Here is a 25,852-nt window from a genome sequence, read left to right as displayed (position 1 = left end):
AGAGTTTCAATACCTACCAGCTGAAGTCTGGTGAAAGGAATATATACTTTTTAAAAGCCCAATGATACACTTAGAATCTGAGTCCAGTGCTTTGCTTTGAGGACCAAATATCAGTCAGCTGTGGCTTCATATCTCTCACCTTTGACATTCTGGATTTTGAGGATTATCATCAGACATTGCTGTCATCCTTTCAAATCTATTGCTCTTTTCATAAGTAATGTGGTATTGTTGAGCTGGGGGTTGTTTGTAGTGAAAATTGAGATTTTTGAACTGTTGGCTTAGACACTCCATGTTAAATTCCACCCTGGTTCCGTCCACAAATGGAGATTTGTTTGCTATGTGCTTCCTCCAGCTGCTTTCCCTTTGGGACTTTTTGGGGGGCACAGCTATAGAGACAGACATGGAGAATGCCCACAGTTTGGGATTTAAAATTTGATTTGTCCAGTCAGTGTTCTTTATTAGCATAGCTGGATGTTCTGGTCTGTTTCTTCCAAAAGCATGAATCATTCATAGATTGGGGCCGTAGTTTGATAAATAAATGATGTCTGTATTGTTTGGGAACCTTTCAGCTGTTTTCCAACTAAAAGTAAGTCACTACCTTTCTCTACTGCATGCTTGGGCTTCATCCTCACCTCCTGGAAGGTGTTCATCCCCTGCTTCGCTGATGGGAAGGTTCTCATGTTTTGGAAACCAGACACTTTCATGCACAATAAATTCATTTAGAAGTAAAGCATTACAAAGTGCCACTACATACAGTCATCCTTTTGTTTTGTTCTTTTGGAAGAAGTTAATGAGCTGCCAACCTCTGTACACAAATAGTGTACTCTCAATGACAGTCATTTTGCATGTTCAGGGAAAGTGTATCTGTTGGCTCTTTTAATGGCACTTTTGCCCTCTAGCAGCCAATTTCTTCAACCTTCTAGTGCCTTGTGTATATTGATTGACATCACAGTGGATGCATGACTGTCTCTTAGTAACCAAAGAACTCGGCAGACATACAAGCTGAGAGAAAGCTGTGTTGGGAGTCCAGAAGCCAGCCAGCCACTTCAAGCTTGGCTGGGGAATGCTAGAAATCCAAAATGGGAAGGAAGGGGAAGCCGAGGAGGAGGAGGAAGAAGTGGAGGAACTGGGAGGCATCAATGAGAAACTAATAAGGCAGCATAAACTCCCACTCTCTGCACAGTCAGCCTTCAGCTACATTCCACCCCGACGTATGGATCCTCCAGAACTCAGCTATTTCCACCAAGACAGTAAGGTGCGTTCAGAGCAGTGGAGGAGAGAATGGACAGGGAGAGTGTTGAGGTGGGGAAAGGCTTAACACATTTTACGTACCACTAGGAAGTTATGACATGCCTTACTCATTACTGTATCTGTGCTAGATATACAGTATTTACACACACAGCCTTCCACTGGCAATAGTTTGGCATTAGCCCATTTGGAGAATGATCTAAAATCAGGGAGAGTTAGATTTTCTCCTTCCTCATCAGCAATAGTCTGAATGCAATTCTGTGCATTAGCAAACAGAGATCTTTTGTGAGTTGGTGTCTTCAAGGTACCAGAGGTGCTTTAGCAAATTTTAAACTGTAGATATTTTTCATGTGACTTTATAGCAATGACCCCAAAAGAGTCCCCTAAGGCAAGCAGCTGGTTTGATCTGAGCAAAATGGAAAATTGCGGTGTTTGTTTTAGATATCATAACGGAACCCAGCAACACCTTTGAGAGTAAATGAAAGAAACACATTTCTAACAAAAGCTTTCATGGATGTGAAACTACTGCCCACCTACTTTCTCCCTTCCCCAGCTCTAAGAAGGTCTACCTCACAATGTCTCCATGGCAACACTCTGGCAATGGTGATGGGCAAACTTTCTTTGTAGCACTTCCTTCCCTCCTTCTTTCTTTGCTTTCTCTTCCTTCTTTTCTCTTTCCTTCTTTTTCTCTTTTCCCTCACTCCATCCCTTCTTTCTTCTCTGCCTTCCACTTTCCTTTCTTTCCTTTCTTTGCTCCTCTCATACCTATTCCCCTTTTTATTCCCTCCCTTCCCTCCTCCTTTCCTCTGCCACCCTCCCTCCTTTTCCTTTCTTGCCTGCCTTCCTTCCTCTCTTCCCCTCATATACATCACCTCTTTTCCACTGATATTGCAGAGGGCCACTTCACCTACCAACAGCCTTTGTGGTACAAACGGACACACACACACACACACAAATAATGGTGATGATGCTTATTCATTGAAGGTTGATGGGAGGAATGTCCTTTTCCCAGTTACCTCAAAGGTGCTATTTCATTCCATTCTGTTGCTTCACTTATATCACCAATGCCATTACAGCAGCCTTTATCCCAACCAGGAGAAAGTCTTTTGTACAGCTAATGGGTCTAAATTGCAAGCATGAATTATTTTCATAATGATTGGAATTGCTCACAATAGTATTTTATTGCCAGAGAAAATATGTTGTCAGCCATGCTGAAGATGAAAGCAAAGCTCCAAGGAGTTGTATCTTATGATTGATCCTATTAATGCAGAAGTCCAGGTATTTTGACTTTGTGAGCTCTGACTTCATTATATCACTAGCAACTATAACCACTCGATTTTTTTAATCGTATCAGAAGCGAATTGAGACAATTTGCTTCTGGTGTGAGAGAATTGGCCATCTACAAAGATGTTAACCAGGGGACACCCGGATATGCTACCATCCAGCTGGGAGGCTTCCTTCATGTCCCTGCATAGGAAGCTAGGGCTGACAGATGGAAGCTCACCCCGTCTTACAGATTCGAACTTTCGACCAAAGCCCCCAGAAGCAACATATACTAAAAATCACAATATAAGAAACAAACCATTTTTAAAAAAGCTAAAACAATTCTTTTAGAAAGCTAGGGGCTTAACAAAAAATATTGTTGCAGCCTGTTGTATTCTCCGCAGTGTTTGTACAAGCCTAACTTCCTTCAAAAATCAAGGAGACGCTGCAGAGAACACCTTGGACCTGTAGACATCTTGGCCCAAAGTCACCTGTCAAACCCAGGCAGCACTGGGCAATCGGGCAGTCTGGTTTATAAGCACAGAATCAAAGAGGGCACTGGCTGCTATGCTACAGTCCTTCTAAAACATACAATTTCAATTCTATAAATTTGGAAGCCAGTTTTCACCCATATTGCCCCCCTCTCTGTGCACAATCTTTCCAGAGTGTGTTAATGTCAGAGTTTGACTGCTAGTTTCTCTGGAGGTATAAAGCCTCTTTTGTGATCTGGTTGCCATGGGTATGAAGTGCATCTTACCTTGGCAAAGAACTTGCAAGGGGTGGAGACTCATTGTCAAAGATGTGGCTTGTTCTTTCCAGTTGTTCTTTTACAACTCTGCTCCCACTCACCTGCCCAAACACACACACACAATCTGCTGGGGCCTCCTGCCTTCTCAGCCCCCAAAGTCTTACCTTCTTGGAAAACTGTTTTGTTCCTCCCTTCTGAGAAACTTCTGACTCCTTTACTTCTCTTTCTCTCAGGGATTGGAGCCACTCAGTCAATAGCAACAATGGGATCATTTGGAAGCTTAGCCTATCACTGCCAGGGACTTTTCCATCACAAAGGTTCTTGAGAGATTGCATTATGAATTGCTCCACAAGAGTTACAAGTGCAATACCAGGACTGAGTCCCAGAGGGCATTCCAAAGCCAGTTTCATTTTGAAATCTGTGTTGCAGTAGCAATAAGACAGATCTGACCTGTAGGAGCCATAGCATGGCTTAAGTCAATATGCAATTTCCCTATGCCCTGGTGCCTCTTTCTTTTAGCACCATTGAAGGGGAAAGTATGACCTGGCAAGGAGAATCTGGATGTAACAATCCCTAAATTGTCTAACACACAAATTGTCTAACACTAAATTGTCTAACACAAATTGTCTAACACAAGGATTGTTGTGAGTTTTCCGGGCTGTATGGCCATGTTGTAGAAACATTCTCTCCTGACGTTTCACCCACATCTATGGCAGGCATCCTCAGAGGTTGAGGGGTCTGTTGGAAACCTCTGAGGATGCCTGCCATAGATGTGGGTGAAACGTCAGGAGAGAATGCTTCTGGAACATGGCCGTACAGTCCAGAAAACTCACAACAATCCCTGTGATTCTGACCATGAAAGCCTTCGACAACACAATCCCAAAGGATTCTGCAAACGAACAAAGCAATGGAGAAGTATGTTCTTTAAGCTTAACAAAAGTTACTTTGCTGGGCTAACATGCTCAAAATTCTTCCAGCCAGCAACCTTCTGAGATCTGCCTGGAGTTGTACCCTTTTATGTGAACTGGAACAGCACTCATGATAGGGATATTGTTTTTATCTCATCTGAGCTTTAAGGGATCCAGGTGGGTCATGTAGTCCATGTACACAGAACTGTTTTCCAACTGGTGAATGGCTTTGAAGAGGGATGAGAAAAAATGCCAGAGGTTCTCTCCTGTTCCCATTTGCTATCAGTTTTATTCTCATAACCAGGGAAGTAGTTGAGTGCCTAATGCTCATAGCAAGTCAAATCTTTTTTTTAAATTTAGCATGTAATAGGGTACAAGCATTTATAATTGCAAACCTGATTGTCATTGTTTTAAAGTTTCTGTCATTGTTTCTGAAAACAATAAACATATTAATTAAAGGAAGTCTCACATTCCATAAGGGAAGGTCGGAATATGGAAGGTCTGCACAGCTTTCTAGTCCTTGTGATAGGCAGGTGTCGTGGCTACTCTGCTCATCCCTAAAGAACTATGGCTCTGCCATGTCCCATGCTGCTTCTGCTGCACATAAAGGCAACATGTCCGCATGATCGATTGGTGTCAAGCATATACTGTACTGTTCTCTTGACAATTAATGGCATTTTTTCCATTCAACCCCCCATCCTTGTTTCAAGCCAGGAATTGTTTCGGTATATGACTGCATCTATAAAAGACCTGCTGGCTATGATCAAAAACTTCATCGGTGTGACAGGGAGCATGCAAAAAGCAGGGGACTTCGTATTAATGAGGAGGTAATTATTATGCTGAAATGATTGTCTGGATTATACAGTTGGCCAGAAACCACAATGACCCACTCTTCCTATTTGTTATCTTAGGTAAAGGTAAAGGTTTTCTCCTGACATTAAGTCTAGTCGTGCCCAACTTTGGAGGGTGGTGCTCATCTCCATTTCAAAGCCAAAGAATCTATAGATGTCTCCAAGGTCATGTGACCAGCATGACTGCATGGTGCGCTGTTACCTTCCTGTTGGAGCAGTACCTATTGATCTACTCGCGTTTGCATGTTTTTGAACTGCTGGGTTGGCAGAAACTGGGGCTAACAGCGGCAGCTCACCCCGCTCCTCAGATTCAAACTTTCGACCTTTCGCTCAGCAAGTTCAGTAGCTCAGTGGTTTAACCTGCTGTGCCACGTGGGCTCCTATTATTATCATAGCCGTGATAAAATCAAGTGTCGGCACTGCTCAAAACTTTGTCCTGAACTAGCAAACTTCAGCTTAAGGACAGAATCCCAAACATCTTTATTTGGGAGGACCATGAATCAAAGAATCACATAATTGGAAGAGACCACAGCGGCCACACAGTCCAACCTTCTGCCATGCAGGAAAAGCACAAAGTCCCCTGACAGATTACCATCAATTTGTACTTTGATCAAACTAAACATAAGATCAATCCTTAATTCAAATCCAGATCAATCAGAGATCTCACCAGATTGTTTGGGTCAAATCACATTCACATTCTGTCTCTCACTTTCTGATGTTGCAATCTCTTAGAATTACCATATATACTCGAAGATAAGCCGAGTTTTTCAGCCCTTTTTATGAGCCGAAAAAGCCTCCCCCGGCTTATAATCGGGTAATGGTCAAGCCGGCAGCGGAGCCTGGAGCCTGTTGCTTGCAATATATGACATATTTATCTCTCATCTTACCCTCATCAGAGTTTACTTTTCCAAAACCTCCCTCGCTCTTAACCAAGGAAATGTTTTGAAAAGGGAAAGAAGCCCTTGCAAGTCAGGAAGAAATATCTTATAAAAGCATTTCCCCCTGAAATATTTGTTAATCTCTGCTTCAGATATATAGGCATCTCCCCCTGCAAGCCTTTGCAATCCCTGTGCCTAAATATTTGTTTGTATCTATCTATCTACATTATTTTTATATAAGAATTTCCCCTCATATGTTTGCAAGTCTTTGCAAATCCCATATACATATAGATATCTAGAGATTTCCATGTATCTGTATATCTGTATCTATGTGTATACATTATTTTATATATGAATTTTCGCTTCACATGTTTGCAAGTCTTTGCAAATCCTATACAGATATAATTATCTCTGTAGAGAGAGATGTCTAGATAGATATATATGAATATAGATATATAGGGCTTGCAAATATTGTAGGGGAAACACAGAGAGAGAGAGATTTCTAGATAGATATAAATATATAGGGCTTGCAAATATTGCAGAAGGGAACTGTACATATATAGAGAGAAGATTTGCAAACATTTCAGGGGGAAATGCATATGTGAAATTAGTATATATAATGATAGATCTATATCTCGCTCTGCATTGTTTATGTAGGCATTGAATGTTTGCCTGTCACTATGTTGGAAGCTGGCCTGAGTCCCCATGGGGGGATAGGACAGGGTACAAATGAAGTTTATTATTATTATTATTAATTTATTGTTAATATTGTTAATTTTGACCCTACCTTTCCACTTAGAGAGCTAGTTTACTGTTTTTCTTTGAAATACGGTAAATATTTAAAAACCTTTAACCTACTGATGCCTCAATATAATTTCATTGGGATCTATTTTCCTTTTGAAATTTACCACTAGCTGCTGCATTTCCCACCCTTGGCTTATACTCAAATCAATATGTTTCCACATTTTTTTTGTTGTAAAATTAGGTGCCTCATCTTATATTAGGGTCGGCTTATACTAGAGTATAGGGTTGTCCAAATTTTCGTTATGTTTCTCGTTTCGTAATTATTTCGGATTGTTCTCGTTTTTTGAAATGAGTATTGAAACATTTTCCCTGGGCGCAACTGGCAATGTAATTTGAACCATCGTTGGCCCATTCTCTAATTGTTTCTTAAAATTTTCGTTAAATTTTTTCCTTCCAACATTTTTTTAAATTTTTTTTAATTAATTTTTTTTTGTTTCTGCAACCTAACATGAATGGGAGCCTAGCGCAGCCTAACATGGCTCCCTGGCCAATCAGTCTTCCACGATGGCTGAAAAAGGTGGGGGCTAGCGTCCTCCACGTCCACGTGGAGGATTGCTATAAAAATCCCCTCCGCAACAGAGCCAAGCCATTCTGGGCTAGGATACCGAGGAGAGAGAGTGGTTCGCGCGCGCTGGGAAGCTGCTTGCTTGCTTGGGGCAGAGAGGGCTACGTGACTGTTCTGGCTATAGGGGGTAGAGTGTCTGTCTGTTGTTGCTGGTTCAATATTGTGTTTTTTTGGGGGGAAATTGGCTTGGGGCTTGGGGCAGAGTCCTTGCTGTGGCTTTAGGGAACTTTTATTTTCCAAAGGACGTCTGCGTTCCTGCAAGTGCAGAGCTTGGGGTGCTTTACTTTTCTACTCCAGAGGGAGTCCCTTTGCCTTTCTGTTTTCTTTTTTGGAATTTAGCAATCACCACATCAGCCCTTCTTTGCAATCCTGAAAGGGGGGGAACTTGAAAATAATAGTTTCCAAAGGACGTCTGCGTTTCTGCAAGTGCATTGCTTCCCTCCCGCTCCGTTTGTAATCCCAAGCCCCCGGGCTGAGTGTTATTGCAGCAATCACAAAGACACACATTGTTTTCAAACCTAAAGGGTACATTGGAAGAAATAGTTTCCAAAGGACGTGGGGCACCCGCCAAGGCATTGCTTCCCTCATGCTCCATTTCTATTCCCAAGCCTTGGGCTGAGTTTTATTTCTGCAATCACAAAGTCAGACATTGATTTGATTCAATAGAGGGTCCACAGCAATTTATAGTTTCCAAAGGACGTTGCCAATCCTGTCAAGGCATTGCTTGGCGTGTGCTGCATTTCTAATCCAAAGTCTACACAAGTAGAAGAGGGACTTTTACAGTGAGAAGAACCCAATTGAACAGGAAATAAGACTTTCAAACCAGGAACAGGTTTCTTCAAATATTGAAAAATAGTGTATTATAAAAAGTTATGAAAATTCACCAAAAATCATAGGAGACAGGAAACATTCTGCAATTTGTTGAGCAAAGAGTGTGGAATGTGTTCTCCCACTGTACCAAATTTGATGAGAATAGCTCAAGAAATGAGGGCGAGAGACCCCCAGAAAAGTCCCCCCGTTTCCTGTTTTTTGGCGATTGCGCATGCGCATCCGCCATTTTAGAAACATTTTAGAAACATTACGAATTTTCGGAAATATCCGAAAATTTTGGGTGAAAAATTAAGAAATAATTTCTATATCGAAGAGCCGGGACCCCCTACTTTAGAAACGAGAATTGAAACATTTTTTCCATCGATCGGACAAGCCTACTTTGGGGATCAAGTGGCGGCAGAAGTGCAAATAGTTCAGAAGTCTCAGAAGAAAGGGTTTTCAGTAGGGCTATTTACAGCTGTTTAAGACATTCTTATACTTTTTTTGGAAGTACCTTTAGTAAAAAAAAGTGTTGGATGAACAGAGATTGATCTCAGATTACAGGGGTTTTATTCCTCGCGCGGGTATCTAATTTTATGGCCACCAAATGAAGACATAGTAAAGAATACAGGTATCTTTCAGCAAGTGCTGACTTGCTGAGGGCACTGTGGCAATTGCAGGGCAGTCACAAAATGCTGTGTAAAAACTGGAACACGTATGGTTGATCTCCTTCTACATGCTTTCCAAAAATTAGTGATTGAAAAATTTAAAAAGCCGTAATAAAGTCATGCCCTGGTTGAAAGCTAGAGTTGTCCATTAAAAAAATATCCCCCTGCCCTCTTTTGTCTTCGACAGTTTGCTTGAGCAGAGATTTGTCCACCCTCTCTCTTACCAGCCAAAGGATCCAAAACTTTGGGCACAGTCTGTTTTGATTCAGACAGTTTTACAGAGGCACATTTCACTTTGGGCAGAGGCCAAGTATCTCAGAAATGTGATTCTTCCAGGCTGAATGTAAGAAACCAGTATGCCATTAGAGTGCTATAGCAATGCTGCGTCTCACATCTCGTTTCACTGTTTGACTTTTTCCCTACTTTCTTACACTGAGATGCTATATTTCAAAATGTTCTTACAGGAAAAAGCAAGGCCTGTAGCTGTCTTGTCGTCTTCTGAGTACGGGTGGCGTTTAGACAAGCCTGTGGAGGAGATCAATCGAGACCACGTTCGCATTAACCATATACAAGCAGAATTCTACAGGAAAAATCAAATTGCTTGCTTGAGTAAAAAATGCACCAGAGGTGGCGATCCAACCTAAAGCTTGTCTGCCATGAGCAAATAAGACCTCCATTTAACTCCCTGTAGTGTACTACTGTCAATTAAAATGTAATAACATCAGCCCCATGACTTTACTCTAGGGTTTTGAGCTGTCATATAAATATTTACTATCTGCTTGTAGGCCAACACATGGATACTTAAACTAGGTGGGCGCACTGAAAAAACAAATCCCTTTTATGGAAATAATTTCAGTCTTTTGTGAGTATTACTGATTGATTTCATACCCTTCCTATAGGTACAACATTGTACAAGCTGCTAATTGCACAAGTGTCCAAATAGAAGTGTTAAAATAAGTCTGGGGCATCCTTTGTTTAGAGTCGTTAACTGCCCTTGGTTGATTCATGTCTGGAAATCCTCTGTGACTGGATTTTGCCTTGTTTCACTGTATCGCCTCAAAGTGCAGTTCCAAGTTTTTGCATTCTTGTGATTTGATTCATGAAACTGAGTGTCACCTGTACTGAGCAACTCGCGAGTTTCTGGATTTGTCTTTTGGATTGTATTTTTTATTGTACCTTTTCCTATCTTTTATATTTTTCTTAATAAACTTTACTTAGTGGAGTCTTTTGTCCCTGCGTGGTAACAAGGTGTCCCACGACTGGGGCACAACACTCTTGTGCACTTCTCGGTGCAGTCCTCTGTGTTTTTGAAGAAAAAAATGCTACTGTTTCCCATTTTATTTTTTTTAAAATCATTTTATTCATACTCAGAAAATTTGGTAGCATTTTACCATAATGTAGCATAATTCCCATGTGTATTACTGAAAGACAGAGCTAGAAATCAAGATAACTGTAATCCCCATATGTAGTACAGCTTTTCAAAATAAATAAACCACCGTTTCTGCAGAAATCTGAGCAGCTGTTGCATCACCAGCTAAGTCTATATGAGCTGGGGAAGACTTTTCTGTGCAGATATTCCAGTATGTCACCTCTGTTCTGCAATTGCTGAAACTCAAAAAATGGAATCTGAAAGTTAAATGAAGAATCCGTTACAAACAAATAAAATTTCAGGGAATAAGTCTAATTATAATAATTTTCTTCTTATGTAAGCAGTTTTACTAAACAAAGATAGGCTCTAAGCAGGCCAAATTGAAATAAATGGAAATTTGTAGGGAGATGGCACATCTTAACACTGAAGCACATGCTTTACTAGCACAGTGGTTCTCAATCTGTGCTTCCCCAGATGTTTTGGCCTTCAACTCCCAGAAATCCTAACAGCTAGTAAACTGGCTAGGATTTCTGGGAGTGTTAGACCAAAATACCTGGGGGGCCACAGGTTGAGAACCACTGTGCTAGAAGAAGATCCCAGATTTAATCAACAGCATCTTGAGACTAAACTGCAAAATGTCTGCTGTTTGAAACCTTGGAGAGCCACTATCTGATAATATTGACATGCTGGAGCAACATGAGCCATTGGCTTGATTCAGGATTGCATAATTTACTACTTATTTTCCCTGTGTATGGGCCATCCATTTCCCACCCATGTACTTCTAATAACACAAGTTGTATAACATCTTGTCCCTGAAGATAAACCTAGATTTTTTCCAAATGGCACAACAGCTATTTGTTTTTGAACAAATTATTTTAAGACTTACCTGCACAACATTATATCCAAGCAGCTGCAGGTGTCTTTGCTTAATAGCCTCTCTTCCCAAAAGATTGTGACTGTTGGTGCAAAATCTCTTTTGGTCATCAATGCAGAGAGCTATTCTGCCAATTAAAATACAAAACATGATTAAACAGAATAGAGTATGTAGTTCTTATTTCTCCTTTTTAGGATATTACATGTCTGGGACAATGCAGATACCTGGCCATACTTTTCTGAAATAGTTTGGCTAACATTTCTGCAAGGCTTAATTCCATGTTATTCTAGTAACATTTAAACACCATTTGAATCTTGCAGGGGAAGCCAACCCTTAATTCTCCTTAACTATGAGTTTACAGCCCTGTTGTTCAGCATGGGACATTTTAGACCTAAAGGGTATAGGCCAAGGGTACACAAGAGAATGACAACATGTGCAACAATCCTCTTATGTCCAGAGTATCTGCAAGCACTTTTAGTATTCTTGTGCAAAAGGATACATGAGAAAAGAATTGTTCATTTTAGTAAAAACGTTGGATCTGATGACAGAACAGTCACACAACAGCGATTTCTAGCAGGTCTCAAGAGTATGAGCAGAACAGATGGAGCATGCGTTTTCTCTGATCTATTGCTGCTGTTGTCCATTTGCTGCAGAAAGTTATATTTATTCACATACCCCAGTCTCCTATGTATATGAAGGCTGTGACTCCTTTACTTCTCCAGTTGCCCTGGTAGGAGCCATGCTTGTTTATTCCTCTGGCAACAGTGCTAGGAAAACGAATGGAAGTGGAACGAGGAGAGATGGGAAGAGAAAAATCCAGAGAAGCAGAGAAACCCTTTCAACTACTCTAAATGGAAAGTATGGGGAGGAGCATGACAACTGAGCAGCTTTCCAGAACTAATATCCACTTCTACCCGCATTCACCAACCATTTCATTTTCCTCACCTTTGGTGCACATCTTCATTTCTGTTAGCTGGTAGCACAAATCCTTCTGCATCGAGTTTAATCTCAATATCTGGTGCAAGAAAGGGACAAGTAAGATTTCTTTTGACAGTAATTATATCTTGCATATGTTACTGCTAAAGCCACAGACACATCAGAATTTCTCTTCCTGCCTGTGCCTAACTCTGGGAGTATCTAGACAAACTCCTGGATTGTACATCTACACTAGAAATGACTCAGCAAACATTTATATTGCAAAGACTGGAAGAGTTGTTGTTGCTTTAAATTACAGAACACTGACATTTCATTATTTTAACATGGCTAATAAGTTAAAGCTATTTCCAAATCAATCAGTTTGCATATGGATGGTAATGGAAGTAAGATTGGAAGTGTTGGGTGGCATAAAAGAGATTTTCTCCTGATGGTAAGGATTGTCTGTCCTTCAGGAAAGCATGAGAACATTTTATCTGTTAAATATTTCATCATCTTGAATGATAACTACTGGGGTCACAAGGTGGTAAGGTTTGTCACTTCCTGTTCCTATTCTCCTATTACTCCTTTTTCTTTCTCTTCCTCTCTCCTCACTTTCATAGAATCATAGAATAGTAGAGTTGGAAGAGACCACATGGGCCATCTAGTCCAACCCCCTGCTAAGAAGCAGGAAATCGCATTCAAAGCACCCCCGACAGATGGCCATCCAGCCTCTGCTTAAAAGCCTTCAAGGAAGGAGCCTCGACCACGGCCCCGGGGAGAGAGTTCCACTGTCGAACAGCTCTCACAGTGAGGAAGTTCTTCCTGATGTTCAGGTGGAATCTCCTTTCCTGTAGTTTGAAGCCATTGTTCCGTGTCCTAGTCTGCAGGGCAGCAGAAAACAAGCTTGCTCCTTCTTCCCTATGACTTCCCTTCACATATTTGTACATGGCTATCATGTCTCCTCTCAGCCTTCTCTTCTGCAGGCTAAACATGCCCAGCTCTTTAAGCCGCTCCTCATAGGGCTTGTTCTCCAGACCCTTAATCATTTTAGTCGCCCTCCTCTGGACGCTTTCCAGCTTGTCAACATCTCCCTTCAACTGTGGTGCCCAAAATTGGACACAGTATTCCAGGTGTGGTCTGACCAAGGCAGAATAGAGGGGGAGCATGACTTCCCTGGATCTAGACGCTATTCCCCTATTGATGCAGGCCAGAATCCCCTTGGCTTTTTTAGCAGCCGCATCACATTGTTGGCTCATGTTTAACTTGTTGTCCACGAGGACTCCAAGGTCTTTTTCGCACACACTGCTGTCAAGCCAGGCGTCCCCCATTCTGTATCTTTGATTTCCATTTTTTCTGCCGAAGTGAAGTATCTTGCATTTGTTCCTGTTGAACTTCATTTTGTTAGTTTTGGCCCATCTCTCTAGTCTGTCAAGATCATTTTGAATTCTGCTCCTGTCTTCTGGAGTGTTAGCTATCCCTCCCAGTTTGGTGTCGTCTGCAAACTTTCTTCAATGTCTAGCAAACTTAGGGAGAAGAATGGATTGCTTTTGCCTACAGCTTTAACTGACTGCTTGCAGGATGTGTTTGCATGACTCAAAGTCAGGCCAAGGGTTACAATTATCCTCAGAGCAATAGGCTACCCATTGCTCATACACTATGTATGGCTGAACTTGACATTGGCACAAAACACATAGGTGTGGTGGATCCAAATGTCCTTAAGACCATATTCTTCTCTGATGGGCAGCTGGCAAGTGACAGGCTGACAGAAAGCTGGGAAGAAGATATATTTTCCTGCCTGCTGTGTACTTGGACTGAGGCCTAAATAAATCTCTATAATTGCTTGGAAGAACTGCTGCAGCTTCAAGTTTTGTTTTTCATTCCACTAAGGCACTACATCTTAAACTGTGGTTCAAACCCCAGATGAGGTCCTCTTAGCTCAATTTTGGGGTCACGTGAAATTTGGCAACAGTAACATACCACCTAGTGGCTGTTTCAGACATTTACACCAATCTGTTAACTTGTGCATGTTTACAGTGCATTCTGCAGAAAATGATTCAGCTGTATGAAAAGTAAAATCAGTCTGTTTAGCAAGAATTGAAAATGCTGATTTACTATCAATAAATGTTTGAGTTTATGCTTATTTTATATACGTATATACCTGCAGTCGCAAAAAAATTTCTCAGACAGAAAGGGGTCACAAGTGGAAAAAGTTTAAGAAGTCCCACACTAAGGTATACAAACTCTGTCCTCTCTAGAATTAACACAATGCCATTTTGTACCCAAACAAGACATACTGCAAATGCACCAGAACTTAAGTACAGTCCTACTAAAAATGAGCAAAGCTTTGTTTACCTAGAGTATAACAGTATGGCGTTAACACATGGGAGGCAAAATAAGTCCGGGCTCCCAGGAGATCAACCAAGCCAGTCTTCACTCTGCTGAAGAAGTGCACATCTGGCAAGGACTCCAGGGAATGGCCTGGAGTGAGAAAGGACTTGACTCGGTATTTGGGAAGGAGCTTGGGACCCTATTAACACAAAAGAAGGAAGAAAAACAGGTAAATTTGCCTCCTCCAGCAAAACAAATTTGGAAAAGTAAGCAAGCAGTATAGGAGTTGGGAGGGGGGGGGGGGACTTGACAAGTTAATTGCAACCTATCATTAGGAAGGAGGGAAAAATGGTTGGGAAAAATAATATAGAAGCAAGGGTTTTGCACAAATTTCGCCCAGTGTTAACATATACTGATGTGTTTCAAAATTTCTTCTGCATACAAATATTTTGTATGAAAATTGTGGAGTTTTGCGCAAACACACAAGACTGTATTGAGATAGCCACATGTGCTTTTTGAATAGGATTGTTGCATTTTACATGGAAAACAGCACTGTTACATAACAAAAATCTTACACAAAAAACAAATTTACTCGACTTGACCCTCAGCCAAAATGTTTTATAGGTCAAACCTGTCACCTGTGCAAGTCTGCAGGTGTACAGCAGTTTTGTTGTGTAAGACTGCTGTTGTCTGTGCTATCTTTCACAAAAGCTGGCTGGAAACCATTACAAAAGTACACAATTCCTAGTCTCTCACACTAAAATCTCATGTGTATTGAATAATTCTCCAAAATTAGGATGTGTGAGTACAGTTGATAACTGCACAGAAATATTATTTATACAGCAGGGAAAAAAACCTGTGGAAATTATTTTTCTTCATTCCAGAGGAGAAGCAGCCAAATATTAACATCCCTGTGCAGATACAATGTTGAGCTAAAAGAGTAATAGGTGCAGAGAAAGCCTAATGGGAATATTGAGGAGACCATATTTAACCGTGGGAAATTGTGGGGTACACATCTATGTGCCATGTTTTTTTTATTTTGCCTCCCATTGATTTATTTCTGGGAATGTTTATGGAAAAAAAGCTCTCATTTGTATTCCAAACTGAAAAGGGACATCAACTGAAGATATCAATGGCGATTTGGCATATCCTGGAACTAAGAGAGCACATGATTTCAGCTTAATTTACCAGTGATAATCATTATTATTACTGCTAATTCTGAATACTAATATGTAGCATTAGTAAACTGCTTGTATAATAAGGTAATATTATCAATTTGAGGAAACATGCATAGAATCAGACATAAGCAAAAACAAAAAACAGCATTTGTATCCTACGTCATAAGATGGGCACTCCAGTATAACAGTTAGAAACATCTGGGTCAGTTGCGAAAGAACTAGCTTCTTCATGTGAGGTTCTTTGGCTGAAATACAAAGAATCACACAGACACATCAAGATAGATTTTGTTAGTTTTAAAAAAAGAAATGTAAACTATTGTCCCAAGAAATAGAGCAGCTTTAAAGCACTTTACAGAAATATAAAACCATATCTAACATGAAGGTAAGAGAGAGATAGCTCACTCTCAAACCTATTACATCATTTACAATATGAAGGGTAACCAAAGGTAACTACCTCACTTTGGTCATAGCAATTACAAGACCAATTCCCCATTGCCACATCCCATTTCTAATCCCCAGTATGAACTCCTACCTTGCAAGATGGACTCATTTAACTAGGATATGTCTTTTAATGGATGTAAGTATAAAAAGAAGTTAGTATGAATGGGTATTTCTCCTAAATGCCTAATTCCTTCCTTTCACAAAGCTGAAGCACTGCTGACATTTACAGTATCCTCCTGCAGTCAAAGGAAGATGAATCACTTGTATAGTGCTTTTAAGAATTTAAAGCACTTCACACTTTGTATCCCAAGGATAAAAAAGTATAATCCTCCCAACAATTTCCGCCATCCCCAGAAGTACTGAATTGCTGTCCACAGTAGATGGAGAACCAAAGGTAACCAACCTCTGAGTCATCATTGTGCATCCTGCATATCAGATATTTACATTATGATTCATAACAGTAGCAAAATCACAGTTATGAAGTAGCAACGAAAATAATTTCATGGTTAGGGGTCACCACAACATGAGGAACTGTAATAAGGGGTCAATGTCATGCAAAATTAAGTACTGTTATCCCTCACATTTTAGCTATGGGTTGATGAAATTGGTTTTCACTGAAGCAACTTGGTGAAATCAAGGGAGAACCAAGGTTCAAATTGAAACAGTTCTATTCACAGCTTTGTGTCATAGCTATTTTGCTGTATCAGCTTCCCAGATCTTTCAAACAGGATTCAAGATGTTCCAGATCAGGGGTTCTCTTCTAACGCTAAAACCTTTTTGCATTAGTTTCTCTGCCCTATAATCTCTGCCTTCAGATTTTAGGGCATATTCTAAGATGCATCCTCAGTTTCTATACAGCAGTGGTTCTCAACCTTCCTAGTGCTGTGACCCCCAACCATGAAATTATTTTCGTTCCTACTTCATAACTGTAATTTTACTACTGTTATGAATCATAATGTAAATATCTAATGTACAGGATGGATTTTTATACACTGGACCGAATTTGGCACAAATACTTAATTTGCCCAAATTTGAATATGGGTGGGGTTGGGGGTTGATTTTTTTTCATTTAGGAGTTGTAATTGCTGGGATTTATACTTAACCTACAATCAAAAAGCACTTTGAACTCCACCAACAATGGAATTGAACCAAACCTGCAGCTTTTGGTGGGAGGATTTGCTGTCTATTTCCAATAAAGAAGTGAAGTACGGGTGGAGAGCTCTTTAGCCTTCTCTGCCAAAGAGGTTCCTAAGACCATCAGAAATATGTGTTTTCTAATGGTATTTGGCGACCCCTCTGAAACCCTCCTCACAACTCACCCCTAGAGTCCCAGCCCCCAGGTTAAGAAATGCTGCTATAGAGCAATGAAGAAACACAGGGGCCTAGGCCCTATTTTGTATGAAATGACAATGTGCCTTACAACCACTTCTCTAGATATTCAGATTTATTATCTTTCACAGTCCCTTGCCATGCTCATGCTAGGTGAGGCTGATGAGAGTTGTGGTCTGAAAAAATGAGGGACAAAAGTTTCCCACCATCACTGTACAAGCTGTCAGAGCTCCCTTGAGATTGCACTTTGCAAGGAAAAAGTAACAGGAAGAACAGACAAACTGTTTTCAAGGTCATCATAATCTCCTTAACAAAACCAGACTCCACATCAAGGGCCCTAATAATGTTACCTACAACATCAAAGGTGCATTTATTTCTTCCTATTTCAATGTCAGAAATGTCTTTCTCAGCAATACCGCTCTACAGGATTTATAGGTCAAACAAGACTATCTCTAAGTGATAGAATAAATCGAAACAATATGATATTAGAAATGGAACACTTCCATTTCCCAGGATACTTTGTTACTAATCTCAAGATTGCTATTGCAGAACAAAAAATTTAAGATAAGATTGGGGGCCATAGACAGAATGGGGTACATTCAAAAATCTCCATTTATTAAAAAAATGTCTGAACAGAGAAAAGATCAATTCAAAAATTTCCAACTATTAGGGGAAGTTTGAATAGATGGCCGCTTCATTGCACATACACTGGTCAAACATGAACATCCTCCATACTGTATTTGAAAAGGGACTTGCATAATATAAGCTGCTCTTGCATGTGTACAAGTTACTGATAAGAGGTAGACTATATGTACTAAATTCAAGCTTTCATTTCAGACTTCTAGAAAAGTCTGCTTTCGGCAGAGCATGCATTCCTGGGAACAGTACGTATTTCTGAGTTCTAAGGTAATGTGTGAACCTTTTTTTCCCCTAACTGTAATTTTGCATCCCCATCCGAGTACTGTATAACACCTATATCTGTGAATGGTATGCTCTTGAACATACTGTGGAAACAGGAAACAAATGAGATTAGTGAACCCAATAGACCTGAAAAACTTTTGTCAGAAGTTACAAAACCACCTGGTGGCATCTCGGGTTAAACCGCTGAGCTGCTGAACTTGCTGACCAAAAGGTCGGTGGTTCAAATCCAGGGAGTGGGGTGAGCTTCCGCTGTTAGCCCCAGCTTCTGCCAACCTAGCCTGTTTCCCCGAAAATAAGACATCCCCAGAAAATAAGACCTAGTAGAGGTTTTGCTGAATTGCTAAATATAGGGTCTCCCCTGAAAGTAAGACCTAGCGAAGTTTTTGTTTGGAAACATGCCCGCCAAACAGAACACCAGAGTATGCAGGATTGGTAAATGTACATACCATAGAGTGTTGTACATGGAAATAATGGTAATAACAAGAAATTCTTGATATGATTCACAGTTTGTCTGGTTATGCTGGTTTATGATGACAACTGCTGTACAACATATAATGTTCATTTTTTGTTCAACAATAATAATAATAAATAATAAAACTTTATTTATACCCCGCCACCATCTCCCCACGGGGACTCGGGGCAGCTCACATGGGGCAAGGCCCGACCAGCACAATTTACAAAAACAACAGCATAAATACATTGAACAATATAAAAAAAATAAAACACAGTAAGACAATAAAACAAGAGTTAATACAGCAGTAATAATATCAATCAACCACCAAGTACAATTCAGTTGACTTCATTGGTGGGGGGGACTACAGCAGCAATATAAAATATAAAATGCAATTCAATAAATAAATAAATTCAATAAATAAATTCAATAAATGTGAATTCTTCTTCATGGAAAGATAAGACATCCCCTGAAATAAGACCTAGTGCATCTTTGGGATCAAAAATTAATATAGGACACTGTCTTATTTTCGGAAAAACACGGTAGCAGTTAAAATACATGCAAATGTGCTTAGATCAATAGGTACGGCTTCTGGTGGGATGATAACGGTGCTCCATGCAGTCATGTTGGCCACATGACCTTGGAGACGTCTACGAACAACACTGGTTCTTTGGCTTAGAAATGGAGATGAGCACCAACCCCCAGAGTCAGACACGACTAGACTTAATGTCAGGGGAAACCCTTCACCTTTACCTTCATTATTAAGATTTCAACTTACTGCTCACCATGCTTTGAAAAACATGTTGTGATCAGCTTTAAGATCTATCACCCCATCACCATGCTATCAGATTTTGCATTTCTATTATGTTTTACATTCAACTCATATGCATATACATGTTTACCCACCTAGGATACAGCTATGCAAAGAAGTAGTCAGCAGTTCACAAAAGCTGAACTAAACTATTAGATCTTACCTATGCTTGAAAATTTTGAAATCTAGTTTTTCCCTTCTTTTTTATACTGAAGCAGATGAAAACTACTTTCTTGAAATGTATCAACATGTTGATCTTTTTAAGGAAATACCAGAAACAAACTCTAAAAACAATTGCAAAAAAAAGTTGTAACAGAAATAGAATGCACTTACTTTGTAACTGCTGCAGAAAATAGGGATTAAATACTTTTGCCAGAAAATTTAGTGGATAGCGTTCAAGAAGCGTGCAGGAATGAAGAAGGTTCAAGAGCACATGAGGCTGAAATTGAACAAATCTTGTACTGAGTATTATTTCGAGCTTTCGGAAAAAAGATGGAGCAGATGGCGGTAAATAGTTGAGTTTTCCAAATGGGACAACCAGCTCAGCTATCTGAGTTGTCGTGAAGTTGTCAGTGTTGTAGACAAAACTTTCAGCCACCACATTGAAAATGGCTTTGGAGAGGATGTGCTTCTTGCTACAGTACTGCATGACTTTAGTGTGTGTGCTGGGATGCATAGTGAAGGCACATTTGGTAACATGCCTTTCCAGAGCTTCAGTAAAAAACTGATCATTGTGTCCAAAATGAATAAAAGCCTCCAGTACGTTAACTAGCTCATCATCTGTAAAGTGGGGGATATGCCGTATCGAATGCTTACAAAGTTTTATCACAAGGGGAAGGGCTTGGGTTTGATCAAGAACAACCAGAGCATTTAATACAGTACATGTTTGTCTGGGGTTGAACTGAGAAACTTGAGTTACAGTGATATTATTCATTTTGTTTAGTAAGTCCTGGTATTTCCCCCTTTCCCCTATGCCTAGCTGCAAAACTCTGTAGACCATGGCAATTTCATTGACTTTCCAGTCCTCACGGATTGCACTTTGAATTTGATCCATAATTTCTTCGAACATAGCACAGCCTGAACCTTCCAGGCTAAATACGCTTTCTGCAAGAACACACAAATTTTCAATACTCATCTGGTTCTTATCTAGACGCTCCTGGCTCTCTGATACTAAGCGAACCATCAGGGTGCTCCAGGGGTCCACACGCAACTTTATCAGGGCATTTAGTGCATTTACAAGCCCGGAATCTGAAAGATTCTGTGATTGTTGTTGCAGCTGGAAGCAAAGGGACCTGAAAACTTCGTCTTCCATGACCTCCTCAGGATTCTTCAGTACGTTGTCCTCCAGTTGAACATCACACAGTCGTTGAAGAGTAGCTGCCACCATTGTGTCTGATAAGCTTTCTAATGAGCTTAAAAGTTTAGAAATGTCTTTGTACGAAGATAATTGGTTGAGTTGCTTCAAAAATATCTGCTCATCTGCCCATTTGTTATTATATTGTAAATGGTTGCCTGCCTCTTCATGCAGCTGTACGGTTCTTATTATAACAGAGCTGAGATGGTTTCCCAGTTCCATATGGTAATTTCTGTAACCAGGGAGCAGAAAACCAGTCTCTGAACATACTGTTTGCAGCTCTGAAGAACTACAGAAGCAGAACCTGGGTGAGCTAATTGGCTGGATGAAGTGGATCGAGCCTCTGCTTCCAGTGAGTAGTTGTCTGCATGCCTGAATTCTGGAAGTACATGCCTGGAAACATCTGAAATTTGTCAAAGCCATCTCATATTAGCTGTGAACGTTGCCCTCTGAAAGAAAAAATAACCAAAAGCCAATATCACCAATAGCAATATTTTAAAATAAAAAAGCAACTTGAGAAGAAAGACCAAGGAGCACGGCTTCAATACAATTCTCTGAAAACAAAATGGGTAGGCCACAGAAACAAACCACCAACTTCTTCTCACCTTCATGTCAGAAGGGTGCTTGTCAAAAATGTGTGTTTAAAAAAAAAAAAAGCTTGAACAGAAGAGGGGATAGCTGAATATGATTTCCAGCAATTAGGTAAATAAACTTCAGTACAGCTTCTGCACACTTCTTTATCCTCCCACATTTGGTGTTCCCTTAGCAATCTGATGTGGCAGATCATCAGACTGTTTTCCCATTGTGCCAGGAACTTTATTTATTTATTTATTACAATATTTATATCCCGCCCTTCTCACCCAACAGGGGACTCAGGGCGGCTTACAATAAAACATACATATAAAAACTGTACAATACATTATAAATCAGTTAAAAAATTAACTTACATAAGACATTCATAAAACGCATTATAAAATACAGATAGGCGTGTTCAAGTTTAAAAGACTGGGTCTGTCAATTGAGTTCCAGCGTACATAATAATAATTAATGCTGCTGATTCTTATTCGAAAGCCTGGCCCCACAACCAAGTTTTAACCTTCCTATGGAAAGATAGGAGGGAGGGAGCCTGCCCGACTTCAATGGGGAGGGCGTTCCATAGGCGGGGAGCCACTACTGAAAAGGCCCTGTCTTTCGTCCCCGCCAGCCGCACCTGTGAGGCTGACGAGACTGCGAGCAGGGCCTCATCTGATGATCTTAAGCTTCAAGGTGGGTTGTAGCACGAGACACGTTCGGACAGATAAGCTGGGCCGGAACCGTTTAGAGCTTTATAGGCTAAAGCCAGCACCTTGAATTGTGCTCGGTAGCTAATCGGCAGCCAGTGGAGCTGGCGTAACAGAGGAGTAGTACTCTCCCTGAACGCTGCTCCAGTTATTAACCTGGCAGCCTCCCATTGGACTAATTGAAGCTTCCGAACAGTCTTCAAAGGCAGCCCCACGTAAAGTGTGTTGCAGTAGTCTAAACGGGATGTAACGAGAGCGTGGACCACCGTGGCCAAGTCCGGCTTCCAAAGGTACGGTTGCAGCTGGTGCACAAGTTTTAACTGTGCGAAGGCTCCCCTAGCCAACGCTGAGACCTGGGGCTCCAGGCTCAACGATGAGTCTAGGATCACCCCCAGACTGCGAACCTGCGCCTTCAGGGGGAGTGTGACCCCATCCAGCACAGGCTGTAACCCAGTACCCTGATCGGCCTTCCGACTGACCATGAGGACCTCTGTCTTGTCTGGATTCAATTTCAATTTATTGGCCCTCATCCAGTCCGACACAGCGGCCAAGCACCGGTTCAGGACCTGGACACCATATGGAAATGGCACCATATTTATCATATTGCCTACAACTATTTCTTTCTTCACTGGAAATTTGCCACGGACAAGTATTCAATGAATTGGCATTGGTCCACAGGCCACTACTCTGAATAACATTGCTCTAGGCTAGGAGATGTTGAAGATCACCAGAACACACAATAATAAACAATTGTCAAAAGAAATTGTGCAAAACACAATGATCATCCCCGGATGATCTCAAGGTCCGCACTGGCTCATAGGGGGAGATACCTATCTCCGTGATCGCATCTCCCCCTATGAGCCAGTGGGGACCTTGAGATCATCCGGGGAGGCTCTTCTCGCGCTCCCACCACGGTCTCAAGTGCGGCTGGTGGGGACGAGGGAACGAGCCTTCTCGGCAGTGGCCCCCCGGCTCTGGAATGCACTGCCAAAAGAAATCAGGCAATCCCCTACATTATCCTATTTCCGTAAGGAACTGAAGACCTGGTGGTGTCGGCAGGTTTTTGAGTAATTACATTGGAATACCGCCGATTTCTGGACCTGAATATATTGCACAAAATTTCCCTAGCCTAAAATGATACATTTTAATATATTGGGTTTATGGTTCCCGCGCCCTTGATCTGGTCATGTAAGTGTGATTTATTGTTATAATTGTATTATTTTACCTTGTTTAATAATGTGTGTTATGTCGTTATGTAATGTTGTGTTGCTTTTATGACTGTAAACCGCCCTGAGTCCCATCTGGGAGATAGGGCGGTATATAAATAAAGTTTTATTATTATTATTAAAACAAGACAGAATATAGCTTGCTGAATTTAATCTCTTTTGTACAGGGATTCTGGATTGTAGCCAGGAAACAGAGAATTTGGGGAGGAAGGATCGGATATGCTTTTCTGTCATATATGAGTCAAGTATGAATTCAGTGTATGGGTAACCTGATACCTATCTTTGTCTCAGGTTTGTTGCTATTATATACCTTTAAGTTGTTTCTTGTTTATGGCAATTATTATTATTTATCATTATATTTATTTATACACCGCTTTATCTCCTCAAACGGAATTCAGAATGTTTTTTTGTCAACCTATTTTTTCAGAAGGGGCTTGCTTTTACTTTCTTCTGCGGTGGAGTGAGGCCCCATTTACACTGCCATATAATCCAGTTTCGGAATCCAGAGTATCTGGATTTTAACTGGATTATATAGCAGTACAGACTCATGTAATCCAGTTCAAATCAGATAATCTGGATTCAGAAACTGGATTATATGGCAGTGCAGATTTAGCCAGAGACTTGCCCAAGGTTTCCCAGTGGTTACCATAGCTTAGCAGGGAATCTAACCCTAGACTCTTGAGTCACAGTTCAACCTCAAGGCATTACACCACATTGCTTCTTATCTCAATCCCACCTCCCAAATAGAAGCTATTTCTTTTCATAGAAGTGAAGTGTTCTGCATTTCTTCAGAAGTACTCTGCCTTTAAATTCCAATTGCAAAAATCCCCTTTTCCTTCTTTCACCAGTTGGAGAAACACATTTACAACAATCCCAGAAAGTCCTATTTGAGGGGGGAAAAGACATGAAAAGAACTTCCTCCATGCAGCAGGAGAGTTGTGAATGAGACGTGGAATGGAGAAGGGATGAAAGACTAAACAAGAAAGCCATTCTGTTTTATATGTACCTTATACTCATCACATGTTAATTGTATATATAACACTTTATATAATTACGTGCATCAAACTATCTCAGCTACTCATGCAGAGTTTTGGATTTCCGGATAAGTGATGCTCAATCTATACAGATAGATTCCATATTTGTATTTCCGGTTGCTGATTGCTGAGTTAGATTTGATATAGTTAGAATAATGCTTGTATATTTTGTTGTTTTTAATTGTGTTTTAATTGAACTGCTAAAATATTATATTTTTAACTGTGATTTTAGTTGGTGCATTTTGTTGTATATTCTGGGCCTGGTCCCGCTTGTAAGCCACCCCGAGTCCCTTCGGGGAGATGGTTGGCGGGGTATAAAAATAAACTGATTACATATATATATATATATATATATCATAAAATTGAAAGAGATCACAAGGGCCATCTAGCCCAACCCCCTGCCATGCAGGAAAAGCACAAAGCACCCCTGACAGATGGCCATCCAGCCTCTGATTAAAAGCCTCCAAGGAAGGAGCTTCTACCACACTCCAAGGCAGAGAGTTCCATCGTTGAACAGCTGATAAAGTCAGGAAGTTCTTCATAATGTTCAATTGGAATATCCTTTTCTGTAATTTGAACCTATTGCTCTGAGTCCTAGGACCCTTCTAGACAGGCCGTATATCCCAGGATCTGATCACAGGTTTTCTGTTTATCCCAGATTATCTGGCAGTGTGGACTCATATAATTCAGTTTAAAGTAGAAAACCTGGGATCAGATCATGGGATATAGGGCCTGACTGGAAGGGCCCTTAGGCCTCTTACACACAGCTGAATAAAATCCCACATTATCTGATTTGAACTGGATTATATGGCAGTGTGGACTGAGATAACCCAGTTCAAAGCAGGATTTTGTGCCTTGATATTCTGAGTCATATGCAGGAGGAAACAAGCATGTTTCCTTATGACATCCTTTCAGATATTTACATGGCTATCATGTCTCCTCTCAACCTTCTCTGGTGGCTCTCAGTTCTTCAAGAGCCCTGTCTGCATCCTTGGGCTATGCAAACGGAAAATAATCCGGTTTTATTGGACCAGCAGGGGACAGGAATACATTCACTGCAATATCCTACTTTATTATTTGTGTCTTGGCATATATCACCATTATTCCTTGCTCCTCAGCTGCCCTATAGAATGACTCTGTACTGTAGTCCTATTGGCTACAATGTAAACAAGTCTGAGGAAGTTTGGCCCTTCTGCTGCTCCGTAGTCCTCCAAATCAACCATGCACTAAACCCAGTTTCCGTACAGCAAGGCTACCCTACCTGTTGTAGAAGTAGATGGTAGCCCTTAGAAGGACACCCAACATAAGAATTTTGTTGCTCCCCACCAGCACCCCCTTCGCGCTCTTTTCCCATATTCTCCGCCAGTTTTACCTTGGCCTTCCTTGTCTACCACGCCGCCACCTTGGAGTCCCGCCCACCAGAACGGGAGACCCAATCAGATTTCTCTTTACATTCTTAGCCTAACTCTTTGATAGGCTGCGATTGATTGGCTGCAAAACCCTTTCGTTCCCCCGCCCACTTTAGGCGGATTTTGATTGGCCTAGAGACAAAAAGAATGGAAAGGCGGAACGAGAGTCAGAGAGCCTTAATCTGTGAA

The 25,852-nt window shown here is 40.8% G+C and overlaps 2 protein-coding genes across 4 annotated transcripts; one reads left to right on the top strand and one right to left on the bottom strand.

Moving 5' to 3' along the window:
- The first annotated feature begins 969 nt into the window (after positions 1–969).
- On the top strand, positions 970–9,965 carry cfap90 (cilia and flagella associated protein 90). 2 transcript variants are annotated; one of them, XM_062977934.1, is made up of 3 exons: positions 970–1,255; positions 4,882–4,994; positions 8,931–9,099. In XM_062977934.1, exons 1-3 carry the CDS (start codon positions 1,064–1,066, stop codon positions 9,082–9,084), a joined length of 459 nt encoding a protein of 152 aa, XP_062834004.1. In that variant the 5' UTR covers positions 970–1,063; the 3' UTR covers positions 9,085–9,099. The 2 variants fall into 2 exon arrangements, with proteins under 2 accessions (XP_062834004.1, XP_008107311.1); XM_008109104.3 differs by lacking the exon at positions 8,931–9,099 and adding an exon at positions 9,208–9,965 and having other exon boundaries at positions 983–1,255; positions 4,878–4,994.
- A 106-nt stretch (positions 9,966–10,071) lies between these two features.
- Positions 10,072–25,770, bottom strand: fastkd3 (FAST kinase domains 3). Of its 2 annotated transcripts, none has more exons than XM_003220074.4 (7): positions 25,627–25,770; positions 19,694–21,163; positions 15,567–15,652; positions 14,254–14,428; positions 11,932–12,001; positions 10,999–11,113; positions 10,072–10,369 (listed from the first exon to the last, which is right to left on the bottom strand). In XM_003220074.4, exons 2-7 carry the CDS (start codon positions 21,135–21,137, stop codon positions 10,271–10,273), a joined length of 1,989 nt encoding a protein of 662 aa, XP_003220122.1. In that variant the 5' UTR covers positions 21,138–21,163; positions 25,627–25,770; the 3' UTR covers positions 10,072–10,270. The 2 variants fall into 2 exon arrangements, with proteins under 2 accessions (XP_003220122.1, XP_008107312.1); XM_008109105.3 differs by having other exon boundaries at positions 25,516–25,656.
- Between the last annotated feature and the right edge of the window lie 82 nt (positions 25,771–25,852).

This window comes from Anolis carolinensis, chromosome 4 (assembly GCF_035594765.1).
Source record: "Anolis carolinensis isolate JA03-04 chromosome 4, rAnoCar3.1.pri, whole genome shotgun sequence".
NCBI classification, from domain to species: domain Eukaryota; kingdom Metazoa; phylum Chordata; class Lepidosauria; order Squamata; family Dactyloidae; genus Anolis; species Anolis carolinensis.
This window is presented reverse-complemented; position numbering and strand designations above follow the sequence as displayed.

Bases quoted from the DNA above. Each gene is read 5' to 3' on its own strand.
- cfap90 (XM_008109104.3), top strand. From the start codon at position 1,064: ATGCTAGAAATCCAAAATGGGAAGGAAGGGGAAGCCGAGGAGGAGGAG. The intron at 1,256-4,877 runs GTGCGTTCAGAG...CCTTGTTTCAAG, and splicing joins ATTTCCACCAAGACAGTAAG to CCAGGAATTGTTTCGGTATA. The intron at 4,995-9,207 runs GTAATTATTATG...ATGTTCTTACAG, and splicing joins GACTTCGTATTAATGAGGAG to GAAAAAGCAAGGCCTGTAGC.
- fastkd3 (XM_003220074.4), bottom strand. From the start codon at position 21,137: ATGGCTTTGACAAATTTCAGATGTTTCCAGGCATGTACTTCCAGAATT. The intron at 11,114-11,931 runs GTGAGGAAAATG...TTTAATTGGCAG, and splicing joins AATGAAGATGTGCACCAAAG to AATAGCTCTCTGCATTGATG. The intron at 10,370-10,998 runs GTAAGTCTTAAA...TTTAACTTTCAG, and splicing joins TTGGATATAATGTTGTGCAG to ATTCCATTTTTTGAGTTTCA.